At 60.1% G+C, this 23,891-nt stretch overlaps 3 protein-coding genes across 7 annotated transcripts in view; all 3 read right to left on the reverse strand.

The window, feature by feature from the left end:
• UQCR10 (ubiquinol-cytochrome c reductase, complex III subunit X) overlaps positions 1-23,891 on the reverse strand; it is a 149,339-nt gene that overhangs the window by 19,703 nt on the left and 105,745 nt on the right. The gene's annotated exons all lie outside the window — the stretch shown is intronic.
• Positions 1,198-10,388, reverse strand: CABP7 (calcium binding protein 7). The gene is made up of 5 exons (XM_066562155.1): positions 9,677-10,388; positions 4,675-4,818; positions 3,249-3,361; positions 2,242-2,395; positions 1,198-2,111 (listed from the first exon to the last, which is right to left on the reverse strand). The coding sequence occupies exons 1-5, from the start codon at positions 9,783-9,785 to the stop codon at positions 1,984-1,986; spliced, it is 648 nt and encodes a 215-aa protein (XP_066418252.1). The 5' UTR covers positions 9,786-10,388; the 3' UTR covers positions 1,198-1,983.
• The window catches only part of NF2 (NF2, moesin-ezrin-radixin like (MERLIN) tumor suppressor), a 47,319-nt gene continuing 41,296 nt past the window's right edge, over positions 17,869-23,891 (reverse strand). For all 4 annotated transcript variants that reach the window (XM_066562381.1, XM_066562383.1, XM_066562380.1 and 1 more), the window contains one exon: positions 17,869-19,167. In XM_066562381.1, the coding sequence (XP_066418478.1) occupies positions 19,117-19,167 (51 nt within the window). In that variant the 3' untranslated portion in view covers positions 17,869-19,116. The remainder of the gene's footprint in view (positions 19,168-23,891) is intronic.

Here is a 23,891-nt window from a genome sequence, read left to right on the forward strand (position 1 = left end):
AATATATATATATATATATATATACACACATGTCTCTGAGGCCACGTGGCTCCTTTGGAAATGCCAGTCCATAAAAAATCCAAACTTTCTGCAGGAGATGGATGAAATTTCATTACTGATGCGGAGCCTCCCGCACTTTGCGAGGCAGCCGGAGTGATTTCATTGCCGTGGAGCATTTCCCATTTCCATTTCTCATTTGGACGTTCGCTTCAATTTGTTTGATAAATTAGAGAAGATCAAAAAGAGGCCCCACCCAAACCCCAAATCAATAAAAAGCCACCAGTTCCTCCTGGCATCCCAAAAATGGGGTGTCCCCCTGTGCTGCAGCAGGGTGGGAATTGCCACGCTGGTGCAGGGAAATGAGTTTTCCCCATGGGAGCACCAGGGAGGTGAAGGTGGGGATGTCCCAGCCCCAGTGTCCTGGGATGGGCTCCTCCAGCCCCATTCCCAGTGGGAAGTGCCCCATTGTAGGGGAGCAGCAGCTTTGCCCAATTCTCTCCCAGCCCCAAGCACTTCCCCTGTTTTTATTTATCCCTTTAATCTCTTTGCCATTAAAAATGCATCGCTGGGGGCTCGGGGAGGGCGATCCATTAGGTGGGAATGGGCTCCCACAGTGCACACAGATGTGAGGCTGTGAGATTCCCAATGTCCCTCAGCCTGGGGGCTCACGCCAGGGCCAGGCCCCAGTGGTGTAAATCAGGAGTAACAGGGTGCTCCCTGCCACCAGCCTTGGGGTAGGATCCTCAGCTTGGCCCAGGAATTGTGACCCTGTGGAGCCTCTCTGAGCGCCCCAGACACATCCTGGTTCCTGCTGGAATTACTGTTAATCCAGGTGAAAGCACTTCTGGGAAGGGGCTTGGGCTGAGCATCCTCCCCATCGAGGCAAAGGGGAGTGAAACATTAATCAAACCAAACATAAAATATCAGGGCATGAGACATGGAGAGGGGGATAAAAGCTCTGGGATCCATGGGAAGAGGCAGGAGTGGGGTGGGGGATGTGGGAGCTGCTGGGAAGGAGCCAGGTCCCACTGCCCCAAAGTTTAGGGATGCTCCAGCCCCCAGAGTCTGGGGGTCACAGCCCCCCAAACCAGTGCCCACCTCCCGTGCCAGGAGGACTCAGCAGCACCCACGGGTGCTCCCAGGGCCCCACCCCATCTCCCTCCACCCCAGCATCTCCAGGAGCCCCCACAGCCCAGAGCGCTTCAGAAATCCCAGTTTTATTTCAGATCGGAAACAACCAACCAGGAAGAACCAAAAAAACCAAAAACAGAAACAAAAAACCAAAAACAAAACCACCACCCCAAAAACCCCAAAAACTCCAAAGAATGAGAAACGGCCCCAAATCCAACCAGTCCGTGCCCAGGTGGGTGCTACATACAGGCTGGGGGTTCCGGGGCGTGCGGGGCTCCCCGGCCTCGGGGTCGCTCCGGCTCTTCCCAAGGGGGGTCGGCTCAAAGTGCATCAAGCAGGAGGTCAGGAATGTCCCCGCACCGGGCAGCTGGGGAAACCGAGGCACGGCACGGGGACAGGGAGGGGCTCTGGGGGGGGTGGAATCCAGCCCTTGGCAGCCAAGTCCATGCAAACGCTCCCGGCTCTAGGAACCATCTCAGGCGCGTGTATTGCTTAGGGGATGATTTGGTTTATCCTAAATATGAGCTCTAACGCTAGATCGGAGAATCCGACGGGATCCGCCGCGGGAGGGGGCTCACGGGGCTCCATGCACGTCACATGCACTCACGGGTCGGATTTTGTCTGGCGAGGGGGGTCGGTGTCGGTACCAAAGTCTCCGTGCTCTGCCAACAGCAGCGACGGCGGCGCCCGGCACGGCGGGGCCCCGGCGCGGCTCTGTCCCCTCGGCTGCCCCCCGCCCGGGGGGGTCACGTCTCTGGGCCACAGATGGATGTACATAGAGATATTTATAGATATTTATAGGTGTCTCCTCCCTCGCTGTCGCTCCGGGTCCCCGGCGGCGGGGCTGCCCCGTTACTTCATCCCGCTGCGCAGCACCTGGTTGGCGGCGATGAGCATCACGCTGATGATGAAGGCGATGGCGAAGGCGCAGATGAGGCTCTTCCGCACGCAGGTCTGGCGGATCTGCTGGCTGGAGCAGGCTGGGGGTGGGACAAACAGCGCGTTACCCCCATCCCAAATACACTCTCCTGGTACTAAGGGTAAGCAGTGCTATCCCCGTGGTTTGGCATCCCCGTGGGGGGTTTGGCATTCCCGGAGCCCGGCACTCACTCTCCACGTCGACGGGGCACTCCTCGGCCGTGCCCATGTGGCTCTCCTCCTCTGTCATGATGATGTTCTCGATGTCCTTCATGGACAGGTGCTCGCAGAAGGTGTCGTACAGCAGCCGCTTCAGCTCGTCCACCGTCAGCTTCTGCATGTCACACTGCGGGGACCGGGGGACTCGGGGTGACCCCATGGCCGGCAGCACAGGGGGCTCTGGGGTCCCCCAGAACCTTTGGGTGTGGTGGTTTGGGTGGGTCACCCTGGAATTGTCTGGGAAAGGCCTGGTGCCGTGCGGACACCCAGCAGAGCGGGGGCACACAGAGGGTGCTGGCACCAAATGTGGCCTGTTCGTGACAGGGGCACAGGGGGTGCTCCAGGACACTGATCCTGAGCCTCATCCTGCTCCTGACCCTGACCCCCGTCCTGACCTTGACCTCAATCCTGACCCTGAACCTGTTCCTGACCCCAGTCCTGACCCTGGCCCCACCATTAAACCTGAGTCCTAACCCTGAGTCCAACCTGAACCCTGATCCTAAACCTAGCCTTAACCCCAACCCTTAAACTATTGCTGACCTTGACCCTGACCCCAAGGATTACACTAACCCTGAACTGGAGCCTGAGCTTGACCCTAACCCTAATCTTAAACCTAATCCTGACTCTTAAACCAACCCTAACCTCATCCTTGACCCAGAGCCTGACTTTCACCCTCAGCCTGACCCCAATTCCAGCCTTGACCCTCATCCTATCCCTGATCCCAACCCCAACCTTGGCCCTGACCCTGAGCCTTCCCTCGTGCAGGTTCTGAGGTCATGCCCCAGGAGGGGATGGGGGTGTCCCTCCCTTCCCTTGGGGACAGGGGTGTCCCTGCCTTCCCAAGGGGACCAGGGGTGTCTCTGTGTTCCCAAGGGGACTGGGGGTGTTCCTGTGTTCCCAAGGGGACTGGGGGTGTCCCTGTGTTCCCAAGGGGACTGGGGGTGTCCCTACCATCCCGTGGGGGACAGGGGTGTCCCTACCTTCCAGAAGACGGTGTCGAAGTCGGTGCCGTGGAACTTCTCTGGGATGCCCGAGGTGGAGAGCTTGGGCCCCAGCAATGTCACAAACTCCTCAAAGTCCACCTGCCCATCACCTGTGGGACACAGGGCTGGCTGTCACCCCCTGCCTGGCCATGGGGCACATGGGACACTCCCCCTCCCAGAAAGGGCCCCATGGGTGGTCACAGATCCCCAAAACCAGTTGGGGACCTCAAGATCGGCTGGGAACCTCCAGCAAATTTAGGGAACTTCCAACTTTGGCCAGGATGCCCAGCATTGGATGGGGTCCCCAGTGCCAGCCAGGACCCCAGGGCCCACTGGGGACACCCTAATACCATCTAGTCCCCCCAGAATGTAATCTGGGACCCCAGTGCTGGCTAGGGAAACCAAACATCATCCAGAACATGAACATGAGCTGGACCTCAGTTCCAGCTGGGACCTCAATGCCATCTGGAGGCCTCCCAGGGCTAACTGTGGACCACAAATATTGGCTGAAGACCCCCAAAACCAACCAGAGACTCCAACACTGGGTGGGGACCTCCAACAAAGTTTGGTGTCCCCAACACCAGCTGGGATGGCAACACTGGCTGGGGTCCCCAGTGCTGGCTGGGACTCTCACTGCCAGGTAGAGCAACATCTGGGGACCCCCAATGCCATTTGAGCCCCCTTCCAATGTGACCTGGGGACACCCAGTATCACCTGGAGCCCCCAGTACGGGCTGGGGAAGCCCAGCACTGTCCAGGACTCTGAACGACAGTTGGAGCCTGAATTCCAGCAGGGACCCCAATTCCAGCAGGGACCCGGTGGTGGCTGTGACCCTGGTGGTGGCTGTGACTCTGGGGGTGCCTGGTGGCCGTTCTGGCCGTGTCCCCTGGCAGGGGGGGACGCTGGCATGGGGCTGTCAGGGCAGCACTAACGATGAGTAATGAGGGGAGCAGCGCCTTGGCAGCGCTGCCGGAAAGGCTTTTAAATGGGGGAAAAAGGAAAAGCAATAAATTAAGGAGCTCCTTCAGGTCCTTATGGGCGAGGAAGGGGTAGGGACAGGGTCACGGTGGCAGCGAGTGCTGGAAGGTGATGGGTGCTGGGTGCTGAGGACACGACCCAGGGTGCAGGATCCACCCCTGGGTGTGGGATCCAGCCTCGGCAGCGTGGTCCCATCAGGTCTGGCATCCCACAAACATCCAGGATCCTTAAATCATCCCAAACAAAGCTGCAGTGTCAATGATGATGATGATGATGATGATGATGGTGGATGAGGGGGAGGCTCCAGCGGGAGGCAGAGCCTGGCTCAGTCTCATCCCACGTCCCGTGTCTGTCCAGCACGAGGGGTGGGAATACGGGAGCATTGTGTGTTTCACCCAGCTGGGGGTCCCGTCCCCGTCCCCCCCCAGGGTTGGGGGGCTCCTACCGTCCATGTCGAGGCGCTGGATGATGACCTCCAGCTCCACCTCGTTGGGCATGTACCCCAGGGAGCGCATGGCCGTGCCCAGCTCCTGCTTGGAGATGAACCCGTTGCCATCGCGGTCGAACACCTTGAAGGCTTCCCGGATCTCTGTGGGGGCAGCAGGGGTGAGTCTGGCTGAGCTTCCCGCTCCAGCCCCCACGGAACCCCTGTGGGGGTCCCGCCTGCCCCCCCGGCCTCCCCAGCAGGGTCCCACCTGCCCAACAGACCCCAAATATTTGCCCCAATTCCAGTCACCCCGAGCACCCACCCTGCCCCTGCTACTGCTGCAGCCGAAACTGCGGCGTTCTGCCCTAAAACCGCGGCGTTCTGCCCTAAAACCGCGGCGTTCTGCCCTAAAACCGCATCCCTGGCTGTGCCTGAGCCTGGGGTGCCACCAGGTGGGCACTGCCACAGGGGCATCCCCACGGGGCCGCAGCATCCAGCCGGGAGCATCCCTGAGGATCCACGGGGGCTGGGGACTGTCCCCATCTCGGGGTCTCGGGGTGGGATTGTGCCCCATCCCATGGTCCTAGGGGTGGGTCTATGCCCCCATCCTGGGGTCCAGGGGTGGGTGCTGGAGCTGTGCCACACTTCACCCAAAAAAATCCCAAATCTTGGTGAAATTGCTGCAGTGTTCAGCCCTGTCTGGTGCAGAGGAGATGGAACTGGGAGCTTTGGGGGTTTCTGGCTCAAAAGGAACCCCTGGGATGTGGGGGAAGATCCCTGCAGGGTGGCAGGGAGATGCTGCAGGGAAACTGAGGCATGGCCTGAAGTCCCTTGACTCCACCCCACCTCCTGCTGCACTCAGGACTCTGCTCCTTTTTGGGGCAGTTTCTGGCTTTTTGATGCCACCTGATGTGCGAAGCTGGAACCAGGCTGATGGGAAAGGACCAGGGAATTTGTGTGCGGGACCCTGGGAAGCCAGGCCAGGATGTTGGTGCCTCTTCCTTCTCCATGTGGCTGCCAGGGGGACTCGTGCTGGAGAATCCAAGTGGGAGAAATGGGCTGTGAACTTTGGGGTTGGGGAAAAAACCCATGTTGGGTGACAGTACTGAACCCAAGTGCTTGGGAACATCCCTGCCTGGATGGTGTCACATCAGTGATGTCTTCAAGGTGTTTTGGGAGACTTTTGTGGGATTTTGGCGTGTCAGTCTGAGCTTCTCCATGGCCAGTGTCCCTGCCTGGGCAGGGAGATCCTCCAGCTTCTCCCTGTGCTCCTGGGGGGCCTCACTACACTCCAGGCACCCCCAAAATTCATCCTTCAAGGATGCTCATCCCAAAGAGCTCCAAGGTGGCTCCTCATCAGATGGCTCAGGGAGTTGGGGGACAGGCAAGGACAGGCCCTGGCAGTGGCCAGAGTGGGGTCCTGGCTCCCCACTGAGCACCCCCTGCTCTGAGTCTGCTCAGCCCCAGTGTGAAGCCATATCAGGATGTCACCGGTGTCCCCATGCCAGGGGGACAGGAGGAGGTGGCAGCCCGTGGGGGTCTGGCACCTTGTGGGGTCCCCCTGGGGCTCCCAGCAGTGCCATCGGTCCCCACTGCTGAGGGAGGGGGGGACACCACAGCAGGGACTGGGAGAGCTGGGACAACAGCCCAGGGACACGGGGAGTGGCACAGGGACACCAGGGAGGGGTGTGAGCACACACAGACACACGGACAGACTCACGGACAGACACATGGGGAGACACACAGATAGACATGCACACACAGACACATAGCCACACACATAGACACACTGACAGACACACTCACAGACACATGGACACACAGACACACAGACACACAGACACAGCTGCAGGACGTGCACATACCCCACTGCAGTGAGGCTGGGACACCCCTGGCAGTGACACCGGACCTGTGCACACACACACACACACACACACACACACAGACACACAGACGCACACAGACACACACACACACACACACACACACACACAGACACACACACACACACAGACACACACAGACACACACACAGACACACGCACACATACACGTGAACACGCACACAGACACACAGACAGACACACACACAGACACACACACACACACACACTCACACACAGACACACAGACAGACACACACACACACACACACACACACACACGCACACACTCACACACATACACGTGAACACGCACACAGACACACAGACAGACACACACACAGACACACACACACACACACACTCACACACAGACACACACACACACACACTCACACACAGACACACACACACATAGACACACACACACACTCCTTACGGTGATGCTGTACTGGTGTCACACAACAACACCTTGCAGGGATGTGCCCAGGTGTGCAAAAACACACACACACAGACAGACACACACACATATACAAACATACACAAACACACACAAAGACACACACAAGTACACGCACAAACATACACACAAACACACACACACATGAACACGCACACACAAACACGCACACAAACATGAACACACACATAAATATACACACAAACACACAAACACACATAAATACACACACACACACACACACACATAAATACACACACAAACACACACACACACAAACACACACACCCCTTGCACGGACACTGTGCATGCCCACACAGGGACACAGCCAGAACATGTCACAGTGATGCTGTACCTGTGTGCACACACATTGCAGTGACACGTGTGAGTGTGCACACACAGCCCAGCACCTTGGAGCAATGTGCTCGTGCACACACACACGGCTGCACTCACAGCCCCCATGCACAGACGGGCATGTGCATGGATACAGCACACCCCAACAGCTGGCAGTGATGCTGTACCTGTGCATGTGCACACCCCAACAGCTGGCAGTGATGCTGTACCTGTGTGTGCACACCCCAACACCTCGCAGTGATGCTGTACCTGTGCATGTGCACACCCCAACACCTCACAGTGATGCTGTACCTGTGCATGTGCACACCCCAACAGCTGGCAGTGATGCTGTACCTGTGCATGTGCACAAACACACAAACACCTTGCACTGAGGTACTGGTGCATGTACACACACACTTTCCTTGCAGTGATGCTGCACTTGTGCACACACAGACATGCACAACCACAATGCAGTGGTGCTGCCCCTGTGTGTGCACCCCAACACCCAGCACAGCTGTGCTTGTGCATGTACACACACAGAGACACACACACAGCCCCCCTGCAGTGACATCCCTGTGCCTGCACACCCACACCTCCCTGCAGTGGTGCTGCTGCACTTGTGTGTGCACACGCATGGACCTGCACAGCCACGCCACAGCAATGCTGCACTTGTGTGTGCACACAGACACACCAACACCGTGCACACAGCTGCACTCATGTGTGCACACAGACACACCAACACCATGCACAGCTGCACTTGTGTGTGCACACAGACACACCAACACCGTGCACAGCTGCACTCGTGTGTGCACACAGACACACCAACACCATGCACAGCTGCACTTGTGTGTGCACACAGAAACAGCCCCATTGCATCAGGGCTGTGCTGGTGTTTGCACACACACACACACACACACACACACACACACACACACACACACACTCTCCCCAGCAGGTTGCAGTGATGCTGTGCTCGTGCACAGGCACACAAACCCCCTCTGCAGCAGGGCTGTGCGTATCAGCCCGTCCTGCTGTGCTGCTGTGCACACTCACACAAACACCTCCTGCAGCCAGGCTGTGCATGGGCACACACACGTGCTGCAGTGACACAAACACGGGCCCAGCCACAGAGACTGACACAGCCACACACACGGTGACGCTGGCACAGCCACTCACACAGTGACACTGGCACACACACAGTGACACTGGCACACACATGGTGGCACTGGCACACACACGGAGCCACTCTGCAGCGAGGCCGTGCATGTGCATCCAGACGTGTGAGCACACAGACGTGTGAGCACACCCCAGCACGCTGTGCAGGCAGGGGGTGTGCCATGCCTGTGCACACACACAGAGCCCCTGCAGTGAGGCTGTGACAGGCACGTCAGCGCACACGCACACCCTGCAGAGCTGCACACACACTCACACACACACACACACACACACACACACACACACTCAGAGCCCTTGCACGCTGGTGTGAGCGCCTGCTCGGGGCTCCCAAATGGACTCTGGGGTTCTTCTCACCCCCAGCCCTGTGACTCCCTGCCTCAGTTTCCCCACGGAGATGCCAAGGGCTCCAGGTTTGGTGCTGGGCCAAGGGTGCTCTCCCCAGGCAGAGTGGGGACATGGTAGGGTCACCCCCCCGTGCCTCAGTTTCCCCCCTGGTGCCGGGTCTGGGGCCGGGGGTGCTGCACCCCTTTCCCCCGGGTTCCCCAGGGACACCCCAAAGCCGGGCACCGCCAGTGCCCGTCCCGCCACCCCGGCAAACTTTTGGGGTGGAAAAAGCCATTGTGGCGGCAGCGAGCTGAGCTCGGCCCCTCTCATCGCACGGGTGGGCAGAGCCCCGCCGGCCGCTCCTCCCGGCCGGAGTCCGGTGACACCGGGACTGCGTGGAGCTGCCGTGACCCGGGAGGTGGCACGGGTGACAGCCACCCCTCGGGTCCCCCGCGCCACCAGCCACTGTCATATTATGACAGCGGGGAGGGGGTGACCCCGCCGCGCCGCGGAGGGGAAAGCGGCCCCCCGCCACTGCCGCCGGTCCCTGCTGTGTCATATTGCCACAACCGGGGGCCCGGGACCCCCGCACGCCTCCCCGCTTCAGCTTTCCTCCTTCCCCTCCTCCTTCTCCTCCTCCTCCTCCTTCTCCATCCATCCGCATCCCGCTCGCCCTCAGCCTCCCCACGGCGCCGGGGGAACGCGCACCCCGACTCCCGCACAGCCGCATCCCGCGGGATGGACTTCCCGGACCCCCAAACCTCCTCACCCCGCAATCCCACGGGATGTCCCCGTCACCCCCTCCGATCCCCAGGCAGCCCCGCAGCCCCCCGAGCCCGCTCACCCTCCAGCTCATCCTCGGGGATCTCCACGGGGCGCTGCTCGGCGAGGATGTTGGGGACGGTGTAGATCCCCCGGTACATCAACGCCGCCGTCACCGGGTGGAAAGGCATCTTCGGGGCTCCCCAAAACCCAAAGTTTAAACCCAAATCTCGTCGGGTAGAGGGGGGGCTCCCCCCAGTCGGTACCGCCGGACGCTAAACACAAGTTGCCGGTACCCGGCGCCCCCCGCCCGGTACCCACCGGCCAGGGGGGGCCGGGGCGGGCGCTCCCCGTCCTCCGGGGCCGGCGGCGGGACGGGGCTGGCGGCCGAGCCCCTCACGGTGGAGTCAGGGCGCGGGGGGGCTCCGCTGGGGGCGGCCCGCTTCCCCCGCGCACATGCCCTCCCGAAGTGGAAACGGGAGGTGAAAGCATCCAAGCCCCGGTTAAATCCCGGTGCAAGCGGCGGCGGCGGGGGGGACGGCGCTGGCCATGCCGCTCGGGGCCCCCCCTCCGCCCGGAGCCCCCCCCACCTCCTCCCGGGGCCCCCTTTCCGCCGGCCCCGGGCCGCTCACAGCCCCCGGGGAGCCGCTGCCACCGGGCCACGCTCCCCGGCGGGGCCCGGCATGGCGGGGCCGAGGCTGAAGGCGGCCTCTTCGTCTTCCTCCTCCCTCCTCCTCCTCCTGTTCTTCCTCCCCGCCAAGTGTCCCGGGCAGGCCGGGGCTCGCTGCCGCCGCGGTTCAGCCCCCGCCGCGCACCCGCCGCCCCCCCGCCGCCGCCGGCAGCCGGAGCATCCTCGGCCCCGGCCCCGGGAAGCGGCGGCGGAATCCGGGGAGCGGCGGCGCCGGGCGGGTTTTGAACGGTCCCGCCCGGGAAATGGGGCTGGGGGCGGGGGGGAGGTGGGGCCTCCCCCGGGGGGGGCGGCGGGGGGGGCAGTGCGGCAGCGAGGGGGGAGCGTCCCGGGCCGCAGCGAGGGGCAGTGCGAGATGCTGGGGGTGCTGGGGGGGCTGGGGGTCGGCAGGCAGGGCTGGGGGTCCCCGTGGCACCCCCTGTCCCGGCAGGTGCCACCCCGGGGTCCCCACACGCAGCACGCCATGGCCGGGCAGTTGTCACCCCGAGGTCCCGGCACAGGGCACTGTCACCATCCCAGGCATCCGGGACTGTCACCATCCCAAGGGGCCATCACCCGCATGTGGCACCCCAAACCCAGACAGTCGCCACCCCCAGGTCCCCGCACGCGGCACCCCTGGGCGCTTGTCACCCCTGTGTCCCCACACCTGGCACCCCAGGCTGCCACCACCCCAAAGCCCCTGGACGTGCCACCCTGGGCCAGCCACCACCCCGAGGTCCCCGGGGTGCTGAGAGGTGACAGGGACCCCACGGCCAGACCTCCTGCTCCCACAGCAGAGAAAAAATGAGCCCTGGAAGAGGCAGGAAACAGGGCCAGGAGCAAACCCCTCCATCCCTGTCACCTGTTCCAGCCATCTCCCGCTTGCCCCCAGCCTTGGTCACATTCTTCACCTTATTTCTCACTTGGACATTGATTAATCACAGCTGGGCTCCTGCGCCAGGGCAGGTCCCCACTCTGCCATGTCCACACAGCATCCGTGTCCCTGTGCCATCCCTGTGCCACCCCTGTGACATCCCTGCGCTCAGGCACACGGCAAGGAATGCTCCCCGGAGTGGGCACAGCTTCCCTCCCAAATCCCCCATCGCCCTTCCCTGGGCTGGGCTGTCCCAGCAGCCCCCGGCCCTCTGGGAATTGGGGGATCACGGTGTCCCCCGTGCCTGGGTGGCAGCTCTGGAGGTGGGGACAGTGGCACAGGGAGGCTGCCAAGGCTCCTGCTCCGCACGTTCGGAGGTGCCGTGGTGGGAGGGAAGGGCCTGGGGGCCGGAGGGACGCGATTCCCAGAGCTGGAACAGGGTGGGAGAGAGAAAAGTGGAACAGTTGGCACCTCCCAGGTCCTCACCGGCCACCAAGGATGCGTCAGAGCCACGGGGAAACTGAGGCACGGCTGGACAGGCTCCAGATGTGCCTCTCATCTTGGCGCTGTCACAAGAACCCCGAAAATCTTGGAACAGGATTTCTGCTGCTCCAACAACTGCTCCACCGAGCCCCCCCTCGCCTCCTGCAGGGACACGTGCTCAGCCTCATCATCCAATTCTCCGCTGCCGGGAATTTTCGGGCTGCTCCGGCCTCCCGAGTGCCGAACCCTCCATCCCCCCCGAGCCCCAGGACCCGGCCCCGCGGCTCCCCGAGCCCGGCGCTGCCTCCCGGCCGCGCTGCCGCTGCAGCCGCCCTTGCCTTCAGCCAGCTGGGGTCCCCTTTCAGCTATTTTTTAGCAGGGAGAAATTTCCCTCTCCGGCAGCAGAAAACCAGCACGGCCGCGCTCCGGAGAGGGGATTTCAGGGGTGAGCAATTCCCGATGCTGTGGGATCTCAGCTCCCAGGGCAGGGCTCCTCCCGGGGAATCGTGGCTTGGGGGTGGATTTTTCCAACTCTGCTGAAATTCCCTCCTCCCCTGGAGCTCGGGATGGGTTGGGGCACGTGGATCTGTGACCCACAGGGAGTCTCCAGTGACAGATTCTGCGGTTGAGATCCCAGCACTCGAAGGGGGAAGTGCCGATAATAACAAGTGGCTTTTTGGGAGAAACAACCCCCAAAAAGCAAAGCCTGACTGAAAATCTCCTCCCTTTGGTTTTTTTTTTCTTTTTTTTAACAGATCAATTTGCTCCTCGATGTTAACGAATCTCCCTCCCAGTTAATTCTCCAGAGGCTCTGGGGTGGAAACTCATTAATTTGTCACCACCCAAATCCCAGCAGGGATAACAGGGCCAATTTCTGGGCTTTTCCCCTCCAATCCCCAGCGGAGCTCCCTGTGCAGCGGCAGGGACGAGGCGGAGCCGCCTTCCCCAGGGACGGGGCCGCCGCTGCTCCCGGCTCCGCTCCCCGGGGATGGGGACGGGGCTGGGCAGGCGGCGCAGGACGGGGGGAGGGAGGAAAATTAAGTGGCTTAATTGCATTTGAAGCCCTGGCAGGGTTTTTGTTCATCAGGGATCCCCGCTGGAGCGCTCCCGAGCTTTCCCGGAGCCCAGCTCAGCCGCGCTGCTCTCTTCCTCGTGGGATGAAGGCTGGGACGAGCCGGGCTGGCTCCCCCTGCTCTGCCCCAGGTCCTGCCCGAATTCCCCCGCTGATTCTGTGGGGAGAAGCTCTGGGCTTTCCTCAGAGGACGATGGGGTGGAGGCAGCGGCGTCCCAGGGATTTCACTGCTGGGATGTTGGGAATGTTCCTCTCCACAATTCCCCTTTATCTCACCCCGGGCTAGGGCCAGCCTTGCCAGCAGGTCAATGCCACCTCTCCCCTCTGTCCCTTTGTCCCTCTGGAGACAGCAGCACTTTCCCAACACTCCCAGCTGTTTTCCTAATTAGCTGATCCCACTAATGAGGCCGGAGGAGCTCGATACAGGCCTGGTGTTGTGTGGTTTATTTGCAGCTTCAGAGCGATCTCACTGTCAAGGGCCCTCGCTCTGGGTTCACATCCCAACATCCTTCACATCCCCCATCCTTCCTCCTTCCAGGAGTTTGAGGGGATGGAAAGGAAAAGGTCTGAAGTGGCTCTGGCTCAGGGATGGCACTGATTGAGCTTTAATTAATCTGCTCCTTGTTTATCCCTCCTGTGGCAGCCAAGGGGCCCTTCTGGCTCTGCTGAGACTACTGAGCTCCTTCCTGCCCTGAGGGACGGGATGGGATCTGTGGGATGGGATGGGATGGAGATTGGATGGTGTGAGGATGAGGACTGGAATGAGTTGTGGATGAGGTGGAATAGGATGGGATGAGATGGGGATGAGGAAGGGGGTGGGATGAAGATGAAGATGAGAATGGGAGGAGGATGAGGATTGGGATGGGATAGGGATGGGGATGGAATGGAGTGAGGTGGAGATGAGGATGGGCATAAGATGAGGTTGAGGATGAGGATGGCATAGGGACAGGGATGAAGGTGGGATGAGGATGGGGACAGGGCTGGAAATGGGATGGGGTGAAATGGGGATGAGGATGGGATATGGATCCCTCACAGGAGTGGGGAAGGGGAGGGATGGGATGTGGATGGAGATTGGATGGGGATGGAATTGGAGATGGGATGGGGATGTCCCAAAGCCATGGGAAAGCTCTCAGGGATGAGGAAACTTTATGGCTGGGGATGGTACAAACCTGTGCTGGGTGCTCTCAAATCCCTCAGGACAACCCCAGGGATCTCCTGGCAGCCTGAGGGGGCTGGGATGGGGATTGGCCCCACAGCGCCCTCCGGACACTCCCATCCGGGCACCGGGCACCGGGAGGGGACGTGAGCGCCCCGGGGGTGTCGTTGTTACATTTTAAAGTCACTGGCACCGAGCCCTCAGAGGCGCTGGAGGCATCAATCTCCCGGGGCCGTGCTGTCAGGTGGGTATTTAGTGAAATGTTTCCTAAATGAGCGCTTGATGGGACAAGAGGGATGGCTGCAATGTTCCGAGCCACAAGGTTATCCCGGCCGGCGGCTGCCAGCTCCCAGTGCCCGCTGGAAACCCGGGAAGGGCAGCGGGAAGAGCCCCTGGGGAGGGGTCAGGAGCCTCCTCCCACACCTGGGAGCGAATCCCACCCGTGACGGGAAACACCGGGCGCGGCTGCAGGCAGCTGGTGCGGGCAGGGAGGGAAGGGGGAATGGGAAAAGTTCGGAGAGCTCTGCTGAATTTGGGTTCTGAAGAGGGAAAATAGCCCTGGCCAGGGGAGGGGGCAAGAATTCTGCTTAGGGGGAATTTTTCTTTGTGGAAAAATGGCAAGAATCGAGATGAGCCTGTTCTTAGCACCCTCCGAGGGGATGCAGCCCAGGGTGCTGAGGGCAGCCGTGACTCCGCCTGCTCCTGCCAGGAGATGGAGCAAGAAACAACTCGCAGAGATCTCAGTCAAGGACCCTCAAGCTCATTTACAGCATCAGAATCACTGTGTTGGAGAGCACAGGGGGGAGTGCCGGAGCACAGGGAGGGATCTGGCGTTTTCAGAAGGGAAGGTGGCGGCTCCTGGAGGGATTTTTGCCTCCGGGACACCGGGCCTGGCTCTGCTCCCATCCCGCTGCTGGTGCAGAGCAACATCAGCTCCATCTCTCCAGGATGCTGTGACCTGTTGCAGTGGGATGCTCTGTGATGCCAGAACCTGGTGGTGCCCAGTGCCAGGATGGCCAGAAAGGGGCAGCAGGCACATCCCTGCAGGGCTGTGACAATGCCCAGTGTCCCTGTGGCCGAGCAGAAGCTGATGGGAGTGGGACTCCAGCATTCCTGCTCTGGATCTGACCCCAGGGCAGGGATGGGAGCCCCTGCCTGGTTCCGCAGCCCACCACGATCCCACACCCATCACACCTCTCCCAAAACCCCACACGGCTCCAGGGATTCACCCTCTGCTTGCTGGCAGCTGGAGCAGCTCCACATCCATTTGAGTCCACAACATCCATGGATTCTCACAGCCAGCAGTGCTCTACCCGCCATCTGTGGGGATGGTGGGGATGGATGGATGGATGGATGGATGGATGGATGGATGGATGGATGGATGGATGGATGATGGATGGATGGATGATGGATGGATGGATGGACGGACGGACGGACGGACGGACGGACGGATGGATGGATGGATGGATGGATGGATGATGGATGGATATGGATGGATGGATGATGGATGGATGGATGGATGATGGATGGATGATGGATGGATGGATGGATGGATGGATGATGGATGGATGGATGGATGGATGATGGATGATGGATGGATGGATGATGGATGATGGATGGATGGATGATGGATGATGGATGGATGGATGGATGGATGGATGGATGGATGGATGGATGGATGATGGATGGATGGATGGATGGATGGATGGATGGATGGATGGATGGACGGATGGATGGATGGATGGATGGATGATGGATGGATGGATGGATGGATGGATGGATGGATGATGGATGGATGGATGGTGGATGATGGATGGATGATGGATGGATGGATGATGGATGGATGAATATGGATGGATGGATGGATGGATGGATGGATGAATATGGATGGATGGATGAATATGGATGGATGATGGATGGATGGATGGATGGATGATGGATGGATGGATGGATGGATGGATGGATGGATGGATGGATGGATGATGGATGGATGGATGGATGGATGGATGGATGGATGGATGGATGATGGATGGATGATGGATGGATGGATGGATGGATGGATGGATGGATGGATGGATGGATGGATGGATGGAGATAGTGGGGACAGCACCAGGCTGGCAGCTGGCAGCCCTGGAGGAATAAGGTCCCCATATCCTCAGGAAAAGAGCAGGATCCAGCTGGCTGTGACCCCTTTTACCTCCTCAGCTGCCCGGAGCACTGGGTGCCCTGGGGTGCCCTGGTCCCCCCAGCTCCAGCCTGTCCTGGTGGTGGCCCATGGCCAGGTGCCACGGTGCCACACTGTGCCCTCGTGCTCACACCCCCAACATGTGCAGGAGCCCTCAGCCCTGCCTGGGGCTTGGCCAGTGTCCCCCTCTCCCTACAGTGACCCCTCCCTTGTCCCCCAGGATGCAGGGGGACAGTGGGGGGACAGAGCAGCAGCCCATGAGTGTGGGGAGGCCACACCAGCAGCCCCTGGGCTGCACAGCCAGGCCAGAGCCATCCCTGCCTCAGTTTCCCCATCCCCTCTGCCCATTCTCAGCTCTTTTCCTGAAGGAGTTGCTGGCCCAGCTGTGCACGTTTTGGGTGGGCTCTGAACCAGCTCCCTGATGCCCCTCCAGGGCTGCTGGCCCTGGGACTTGCCATCCACAGGTCACCCTGTTTCCCTTCTGTCCCTTTCATCCCCAGCTCTCAACATTTTATTCTATTTTTGAGAGTATTTAATGGTTTGGAAGTGAAATAATGTGAGTTGAGGAAACTTTGGGAGCCCAAAGTGAAGAACTGCTGCCAAAGCACTCAGGTGCTGCCTGGGATTGGCCAAATCCCCAATTTCCTTCCTCAGGAACCCATGGCTGGGGAAGGGGCTGGGAGAGGTACCTGGCAAAGGCTTTTTGATGGTTTCTTTTCCTCGAGCAAAGGCAGCTCACACCAACCCACACCCCCAGCTCCTGTTGAGTTCAGTTTGCTAAAAAGGGAAAAAATCAGGGTGAAACTTCCTTTGGCAGGAGAGAAACGGTCTGGGATGTGCCAGGGAGGGCGGGCAGGGAGGTGGCACCGGGCTGGGAGTGGGAGAGGCAACACTGGGGGTGTGCAAAACTCTGAGAGTGCAGGGCTGGGGGTGTGCGGGGCTGGGGGTGTGCGGGGCTTTGTGCAGAGCCCCTGGGAGCAACAGGAACCCCTGAGCCAGAGGGGGATCCATGCTGGATCCATCCCTGGCTTCACCTGGTGCATCTCCAGCACGTCCATCCCTACAAACCTATTCCTCCACATCCATCCCATCCCATCCCAGCCCATCTCATCCCATCCCATCCCCTGCTCATTCCCAGTTTATCCCCTGCCCTGCTGCCCTGCCCTGTGCTACCCCAAAGCTCCTCTGGATTAATTTCAGGCTGCAGGGGGTGCAGGTGACACACCAGTTGAATTCCTGTCACTGGAGGCCATGTGGGAAACCAGGTCACCTTCCACATCCCTCCCCAAAATTCCCGTGGGTATCCCACCGCCATCCCTCTGCCAAAAGAAACCCCATCCCACCCCCTCAACCCTGCCTAAAACAATAAAAACCAGAAAAAATCCCCCAGCCCACCGGCGGGGCCGAGCTTTGGTGAGAGCTCCGTGAATCCCCCGGGATTTGGCTGCCGGAGGGCGGATGGAAAGCGCATCCATGGGGCCGGGAACAGCCCGGGGGTCGGGGCTCGCTGGGCTGGGCCGGTTTCATCCGTGATTAATTAGAAAATTGAGGTCAATGCAGCACATCTTTTATTTATTCCAGGCAGGACGGGATCAGGGATGGCAAACACCGGGCTCAGCCCCTCTGGGCACCCCAAACCCCTTTTCCCTCAAGGAGGGATGCAAAGAGCCCCGAGGGAGCAGGGGCAGAGGGACCTGGAGCGCTCCCGGTCCCGCGGGAGCCCCGGAGGGATCCCGGCACTGCAGCTGCGCCTCCCATTAATCCCGGCACCGCCAACTGCGGCAGCCGGGCTCCCAGCAGCTTTTCCCAAAGAAAAAAAAAGCAAAGAAGCCTCAGCTCCCCTCCTAGTGCTGTGAATTTTTATTAAAACAGGAGAAAACAGTTATTCCTTCGGAGTACAACAGTCCAGGGAATGGGAAAGCGGCTGTGCCAGGCCACGGCCATCGGAGCTGCAGCCACGTGCGGGGATCGATCCCAGGGGTTAAATACACAGCGATGGGATGGGGGTCACTCCGTGGGTCAGGTGAGGCTGCGGGAAGGAGGAACTGGGGGTCCTGAGGGGATGTGAGGGATCCCCGGGGCAGCACCGGCTCTGCTGGGGGGTAAACGCAGCTGGAAGAGGATTCCACCCGGGAGGGGCCCAGGATTTGGGACGGAGACGGGAAGGGAAGGTCAAGGCATCCCTGTTCCCCCCGCGGGGGGGTCAGAGCAAAGGCACCCGCGATGGGACAGGCAGGAGCGGGCAGCCCCGGAACCAGCCCGGGACGGCGCCGTTCCCGGGGGGCTCCCAGGGGCTGGGGTGCCCCGGGACCCAGGGAGAGCCCAGCCCGGAGCCCCGGGATCCCTCCAGCCTAAAGCTGCCCAGGTTTGTCACAGTTTGCAGGAACAGTAAGGTTTCATTTGGTTGGCACTAGCTGTTCTCCCGCTCCCTGTTCCCAGCAGGGAGGAGGAGGAGGACGAGCCCTTCCTCCCACCTCCTCTCCCCAGGGAAGCAGCCCAGGATGTCCCCAGCTCCAGGTCCCGGTCCTCCCGCTCCCTGCTCCTCTCCCACGCCAGCGCGGCGTTCCTGATTTACAGCACTCCACTGGAACATGCTCGGGATCCTAATGGAGCTCCCGGCTCCGCGCGGGGCTCCGGGAGCGAGCGGGGGCTCCAGGACCGGCCCGTGCAATTCCAGACCGGCCCCGGGGGCTCCGGGCTGGCACACCGAGCTCCAGAGCCCGGAGAAGGCAACCCCGAGGGGTCACCACCCCTCCCAGGGAAACCCTCGGGCACACTCTCTGCTGGCTGCCAGGGTGGGAAGGCACGGCCACAGCCCCGACCCCGGCTCCAGGGAAAAACCTGGAGGGCCGAGCCTGGAAGCAATGCTAGAAAAATAAGGAAAAAAAAGCTGGAAAACCCAGGAAAACAAAGTGTCAGGAAGAGGATGAACGGCTGCAAAGCTAGAGAACATCACACAGTCCGTGGGCAGCCGGCCCCGAGTCCGAGGGTGTGCAGAGGCTGGAGCAGCGGCGGCTCCGGGGTGATCCCGGCTCCGGACGGGCTCCGGCGGGGCGGAGCAGCAGCGGTGCCGAGCGGTTGCTCCCTAGAGCTCCTCGAAGAAGGCCACACGGGACTTGGTGCTCTGTAGGGTGAGCTGGAAGAGAGCAGAGCGCGATCAGGGGGCACCCCCACCTCCCACAGGGCTCCCAGGAGGGAGCTGTGCCTGGATCCCTCTGGAAACGCCAGGGAATGTGGAAGCCCAGGGGGTTGCAGAAGCCGGGGGTCGTGCAGCCCCCACCACAGCAAGCACAGCCCGAGGGAAAGCAGGGACAGAGACTCCATCAAGGTCACTGGCATGGCTGAGGCTTCCAGGAACGGAATACAGGGGAGCCTGGATCCAAGGAGCCAGTCCTGGGGCCCCTGACAAGGAGGACATACAGGGATCTTGGGAAGCTGGAGGAGAAACACCTCAGTGAGCTGAGGGAGAACCCACAACTCCGACAGCCACCAGACACGTGTCCCCTCTGTCACCAAACAGGGCCCATCCTCTCTGTGCTCACATCCAGCCCCATCCCACCACGAGTGATCCATGCAGCCACCCTGGGATCTCATCCCACCGCACTCCATCCATCCTGCCACAGGACAGAGCTGGAGAGCCCTCACTGCCAGGACTGTCCTTGCAGGCTCTGCAGGACTCAGAAACCCTTGGAAACCCTTGGAACCCCTTCCACAGCCATGCCACAAACAATACTCCAAGGAGCAGCCTGAGCCCACTTGCTAAGGGGCCAAAGAAGATAAAAGAAATCCTCAGTGGCAGGGCAGAAATCCCAGGATTTACAGCCAACCACCCAATGGAGTGCAGCAGCACAAGTGCCACCTTCCAGCAGCTGCTGGATCACCAGGAGTTTGCCAAAGCACGGGCTAATTGCCAGGGCTCCGTTTCAGCTGGATTAAGCACGGTGCCTTCCTGGGAATGCCGGTTTTGCTGAAACAGGAACCCTGGGATCACCTTACAGCGAGTTAAGCCCCTCAATGGAGCAGTCAGGCGCTTTCCCCCCCTCCCTGCTTCTCCCCCATGGCTCTTCCTCAGTAATTCCCTCTCAGCTCTAATGCCAGTCAGAAAAAAATCTGTATTGCTGAGGAAATTTCTACAGGGGCTTAATAATCTTCTTTGGCAGCAGCTTCTGGGCCAGGGCTGGCTCTCCTCCTCCTCAGCATCCCCCTGGCTGCTCCAGCATCCCCTCCAGAGCTGGCTGGAAGGTGGGTGAGGTGGGACAGGGATTCTGTGTGATACAGGCAGTGTTTTTCCTCTCTAAGGCTGGAGAGGGGAAAAAAAAAAGGAGCAGAGAGTCCCAGGCTGCTGCCAGACCCACTGCTGGGGCCATCTGACAGGAACCCCATTCCTGGAAGTGTTCCAGTGCCTAAAGGGCTCCAAAACAGCTGGAGAAGGACTTGGGACAAGGTCTGGAGCAACAGGGTAAGGGGGAATGGCTCCCACTGCTAGAGGGCAGGGATGGATGGGATATTGGGAATCAGGAATTGTTCCCTGGCAGGGTGGGCAGGCCCTGGCACAGGTGCCCAGAACAGCTGGGGCTGCCCCTGGATCCCTGGCAGTGCCCAAGGCCAGGCTGGACACTGGGGCTGGGAGCAGCCTGGGACAGTGGGAGGTGTCCCTGCCATGGCAGGGGTGGCACTGGATGAGCTTGAAGGACCCTCCCAACACAAACCATTCCATGATTCCATTATCTCCCTGCCAAGGCTGTGCCTCCAAATCCATCCCCTCTGCAGCCTGGCTGGGGAGCCAGAGCCTGGCACCCCCCAGCCCACAGGAGCTCACTCCTTCCCAGCACAGGGGAGTTCCCTGTGGTTCACCCTGGCAAAGCTGCAGCCGCTGATGGAGCACAGGGAAGATGTTCCCCTCAGGCTTACCAAGGAACCCAACTGTTTCAAGCCTGGCTCTCTGCCTGTAGCTGCACACAGCTCTCCATTAACCCCCCACAGGTTTTGGGGGTCCTGGGGTACCCCTGGGGGTGGCCTGAGCCCAAAGCTGTGCCTGCCTCAGGCTGGAGGTTTGGGAAGCAGGAGGAAGCAGAGCTCCAGCAGAGCTCTGGAGCATCCAGCACAGGCACAGGGAGAAGGGAGAGATGCAGCCCTGCTCCTTTACTGGATGCTTTCATCCACAACATCCAAAGGCTCCTAGAGAGTGGTTCCTTTTTAACCCATCCAGGGAATCTGAGGCACGGGAAGAGCAGCCATACAAGGAGTCAGAGCACAGGTGGGTCTGGAGGAGATGGGATCCCATGGAGAGGAGGGAGCACAGACTTCCCAAGAGGGCTGTGCCCTGTGGGTCACTGGCTCCCAGCAGTGGCCAGATTTTGCCACCTGAAAGGCAAACACCACAGGGATTCCTCCTGGCAGGGTGGGCAGGCCCTGGCACAGGTGCCCAGAGCAGCTGGGGCTGTCCCTGGATCCCTGGCAGTGCCCAAGGCCAGGCTGGACATTGGGGCTGGGAGCAGCCTGGGACAGTGGGAGGTGGCCCTGCCATGGCAGGGGTGGGACAGGACAGGTTTTAAGGTCCCTTCCAATGAGGACCAGGACCAGGATCAGGGTCCCCAGCAGCTCCAGGCAGCTGCCTCCTCACATCCCTCTGCAGCCAGGCACCAGCACCACCTGAGAGGAAATCAGGGCTGCTTTTCACTGCTCCCTGACTCTCCACTGCCCGTGCCAGAGGGGAAAACTCTCCCCAGCCCTTTTTCCTTCTTCTGTTGTTGTTTGCCTCACTGTGGAGTGCAGGGCTATCCTTGCTCCCACTGGGAGCACCACACAGACCAGGACCGAGGGATGCACTGGGGGAAGGTGGGAAGAGCCAGGGGGAGCTCTGGGCCATCCTGACTCAAACCAGGGGGCGCCTTGGGGGCAGGGGGAGCCGGTGGGCACAGGGAGCCCTCTGCAGGGAAATCCCACTCCCTCAACTGCTTTTCCTTTCTTTTCTGCACTGGGATGTGAAAGCAAAGGGGAGAGCACCACCCTGTGCTGGCCTCTCCATCATCTGTTGGGGGGAAAGCCTCCAACACCTCCAAAATCTCTCTGCAGTCTCCGCATCCCCTTCTGGCCAGGCGAGGAGAAATAAATATCCCTCCCCATAGCGTAACGCTGTGCAGGGTGATTAAGAGGGAGTTACATCCTCGTCAGTGCGGAGAAAAGGAAAAAAAAAATTGATTTACAAGCAGTATTATGATAATCTCCTTCCTGCAGGAGGGAGGGTGGGCTCCCGATGCTCTACCAGAGCCATCAAGGAAAATTTAGAGGGAGAGAGAGGCAGCGCAATTAAGCGGCCTGAGCTCAAAATGAATCAAGATCTCAGGAAGGGAAGAGAGGGAAGAGTCCTGCTCCTGCATTCCTGCACTGGGGCTCCTCTGAGCCTGCTGCTACCCAGGGCTGCTGGACTGATTTGATTTAGGCACCACAAACAAACCAAAGCAACCCAGTAAGTGCCTGGCAGGTACAGGCGGTTTGGAGCAGGTAACCCAATAACTGCAGGCACAGCCATGCTGAGGCTGGGCAAACCCAGCCCAGGGAAACCCTCCCAAGGCTCCTGTGAGCCCCCAGAGTGGGGCCATCCCCACGCAACAGGAAGGGGCTGCAGCTCACACCAACTGCTCCCAGGTTTCCCCCAGCAGGGAGAAGGTTAAGATGTCTCATTTTCTTGCTTACCCTGCAGTATGGCTGGGCTGGAGGAGAGGGGAACCTGTGCCACCCTCACCCTGTGGTGATGCCAAGATGTTTTCCTGCTGCTGTGAAGATCTACAGTCCTTGCTAATCACCACCCAGTGCTCCACACACTAAATCCTCTTTATTCCCCACTCACTGCCCTGGTGCCTTTCCCCATCCCTGCCCACTCCCCAGTCCCACCGGCCAGGCAGACCTCTCAATTCCCACTGTGTTACTTTTGAACCCAAAGCCTATTTTCCTGTGATTCTTCCCATTTCCCTCCCTGCTCCTCTCTCCCTCCCACGCTGCCGTTTATTCTCTCCCGAGCACAACTGTCCCCCAGCCCCCGACGCTTTGATGAGCCCATTTGAAAGGAGAAGATGACGCTCCATGTGAAGGAAACGCTTTTCAAAGGCTGCCACAGAAATAGCTGATAGGCCTGACGTTTCCTACTTTCCTCTTGCTCCTTGTAAACAAGGAAAAGAGGCTGCTGTGTCCCAGTTTAACTGCCTGGGAGTTTCACTTCCCAGCTCCGAGGAGAACCGGGAGGAAAATGAACCTGGAAGGGATGTGGTCTGTCACACGTGGGGGTGTGTGGGCAAGAGGCACGTGGGACGAGCCTCTGTCTCCCTCTGCATTTGGAAAATGTGTTCCCAGAGCTGCTCTGCCCACTGGGTGTCTCCTGGCTCCCACCTGCACCCCAGGCAGGTGCCAGGCTGAGTGAGAAGCTGGCAGCCTCACTCATCTTTTCCAACTTCACAGCTCTCAAGGAAATGGGAAACGCCAGAGCTGCTGCTCCTGGGAAGTCCCTTGCTGGTGGTGTGCCTGTTCTGCACTCCCTTTCCAGCTGGGGTTGGGTTACACAGCCCTGCAGGAGACTGAGGAGCCTCATCCCTGTCCCACACCCACAGGGAAGGATGGCAGCTCAGCCTGCTCTGTCCCACCCAGACTCCCTCCTTTTGTCCTGCCCAGAGCATTCCTTGTGCTGGTCCCTTCTCTCTGCAAGGGGCACATCCTCCTTCTCCCAACAAACTACTGGGGCAGAACAGACCTGTTCCAGGGAATCTGCAGTTCCAGAAGGAGAGAGATGAGGAAGGGAGTGGCCAGGAGGTGAAAGGGACCCCACAGGAACTGTGAAGTCCTCAAGGGACACGTTTCAGTGATCCC

This window comes from Molothrus aeneus, chromosome 18 (assembly GCF_037042795.1).
Source record: "Molothrus aeneus isolate 106 chromosome 18, BPBGC_Maene_1.0, whole genome shotgun sequence".
NCBI classification, from domain to species: domain Eukaryota; kingdom Metazoa; phylum Chordata; class Aves; order Passeriformes; family Icteridae; genus Molothrus; species Molothrus aeneus.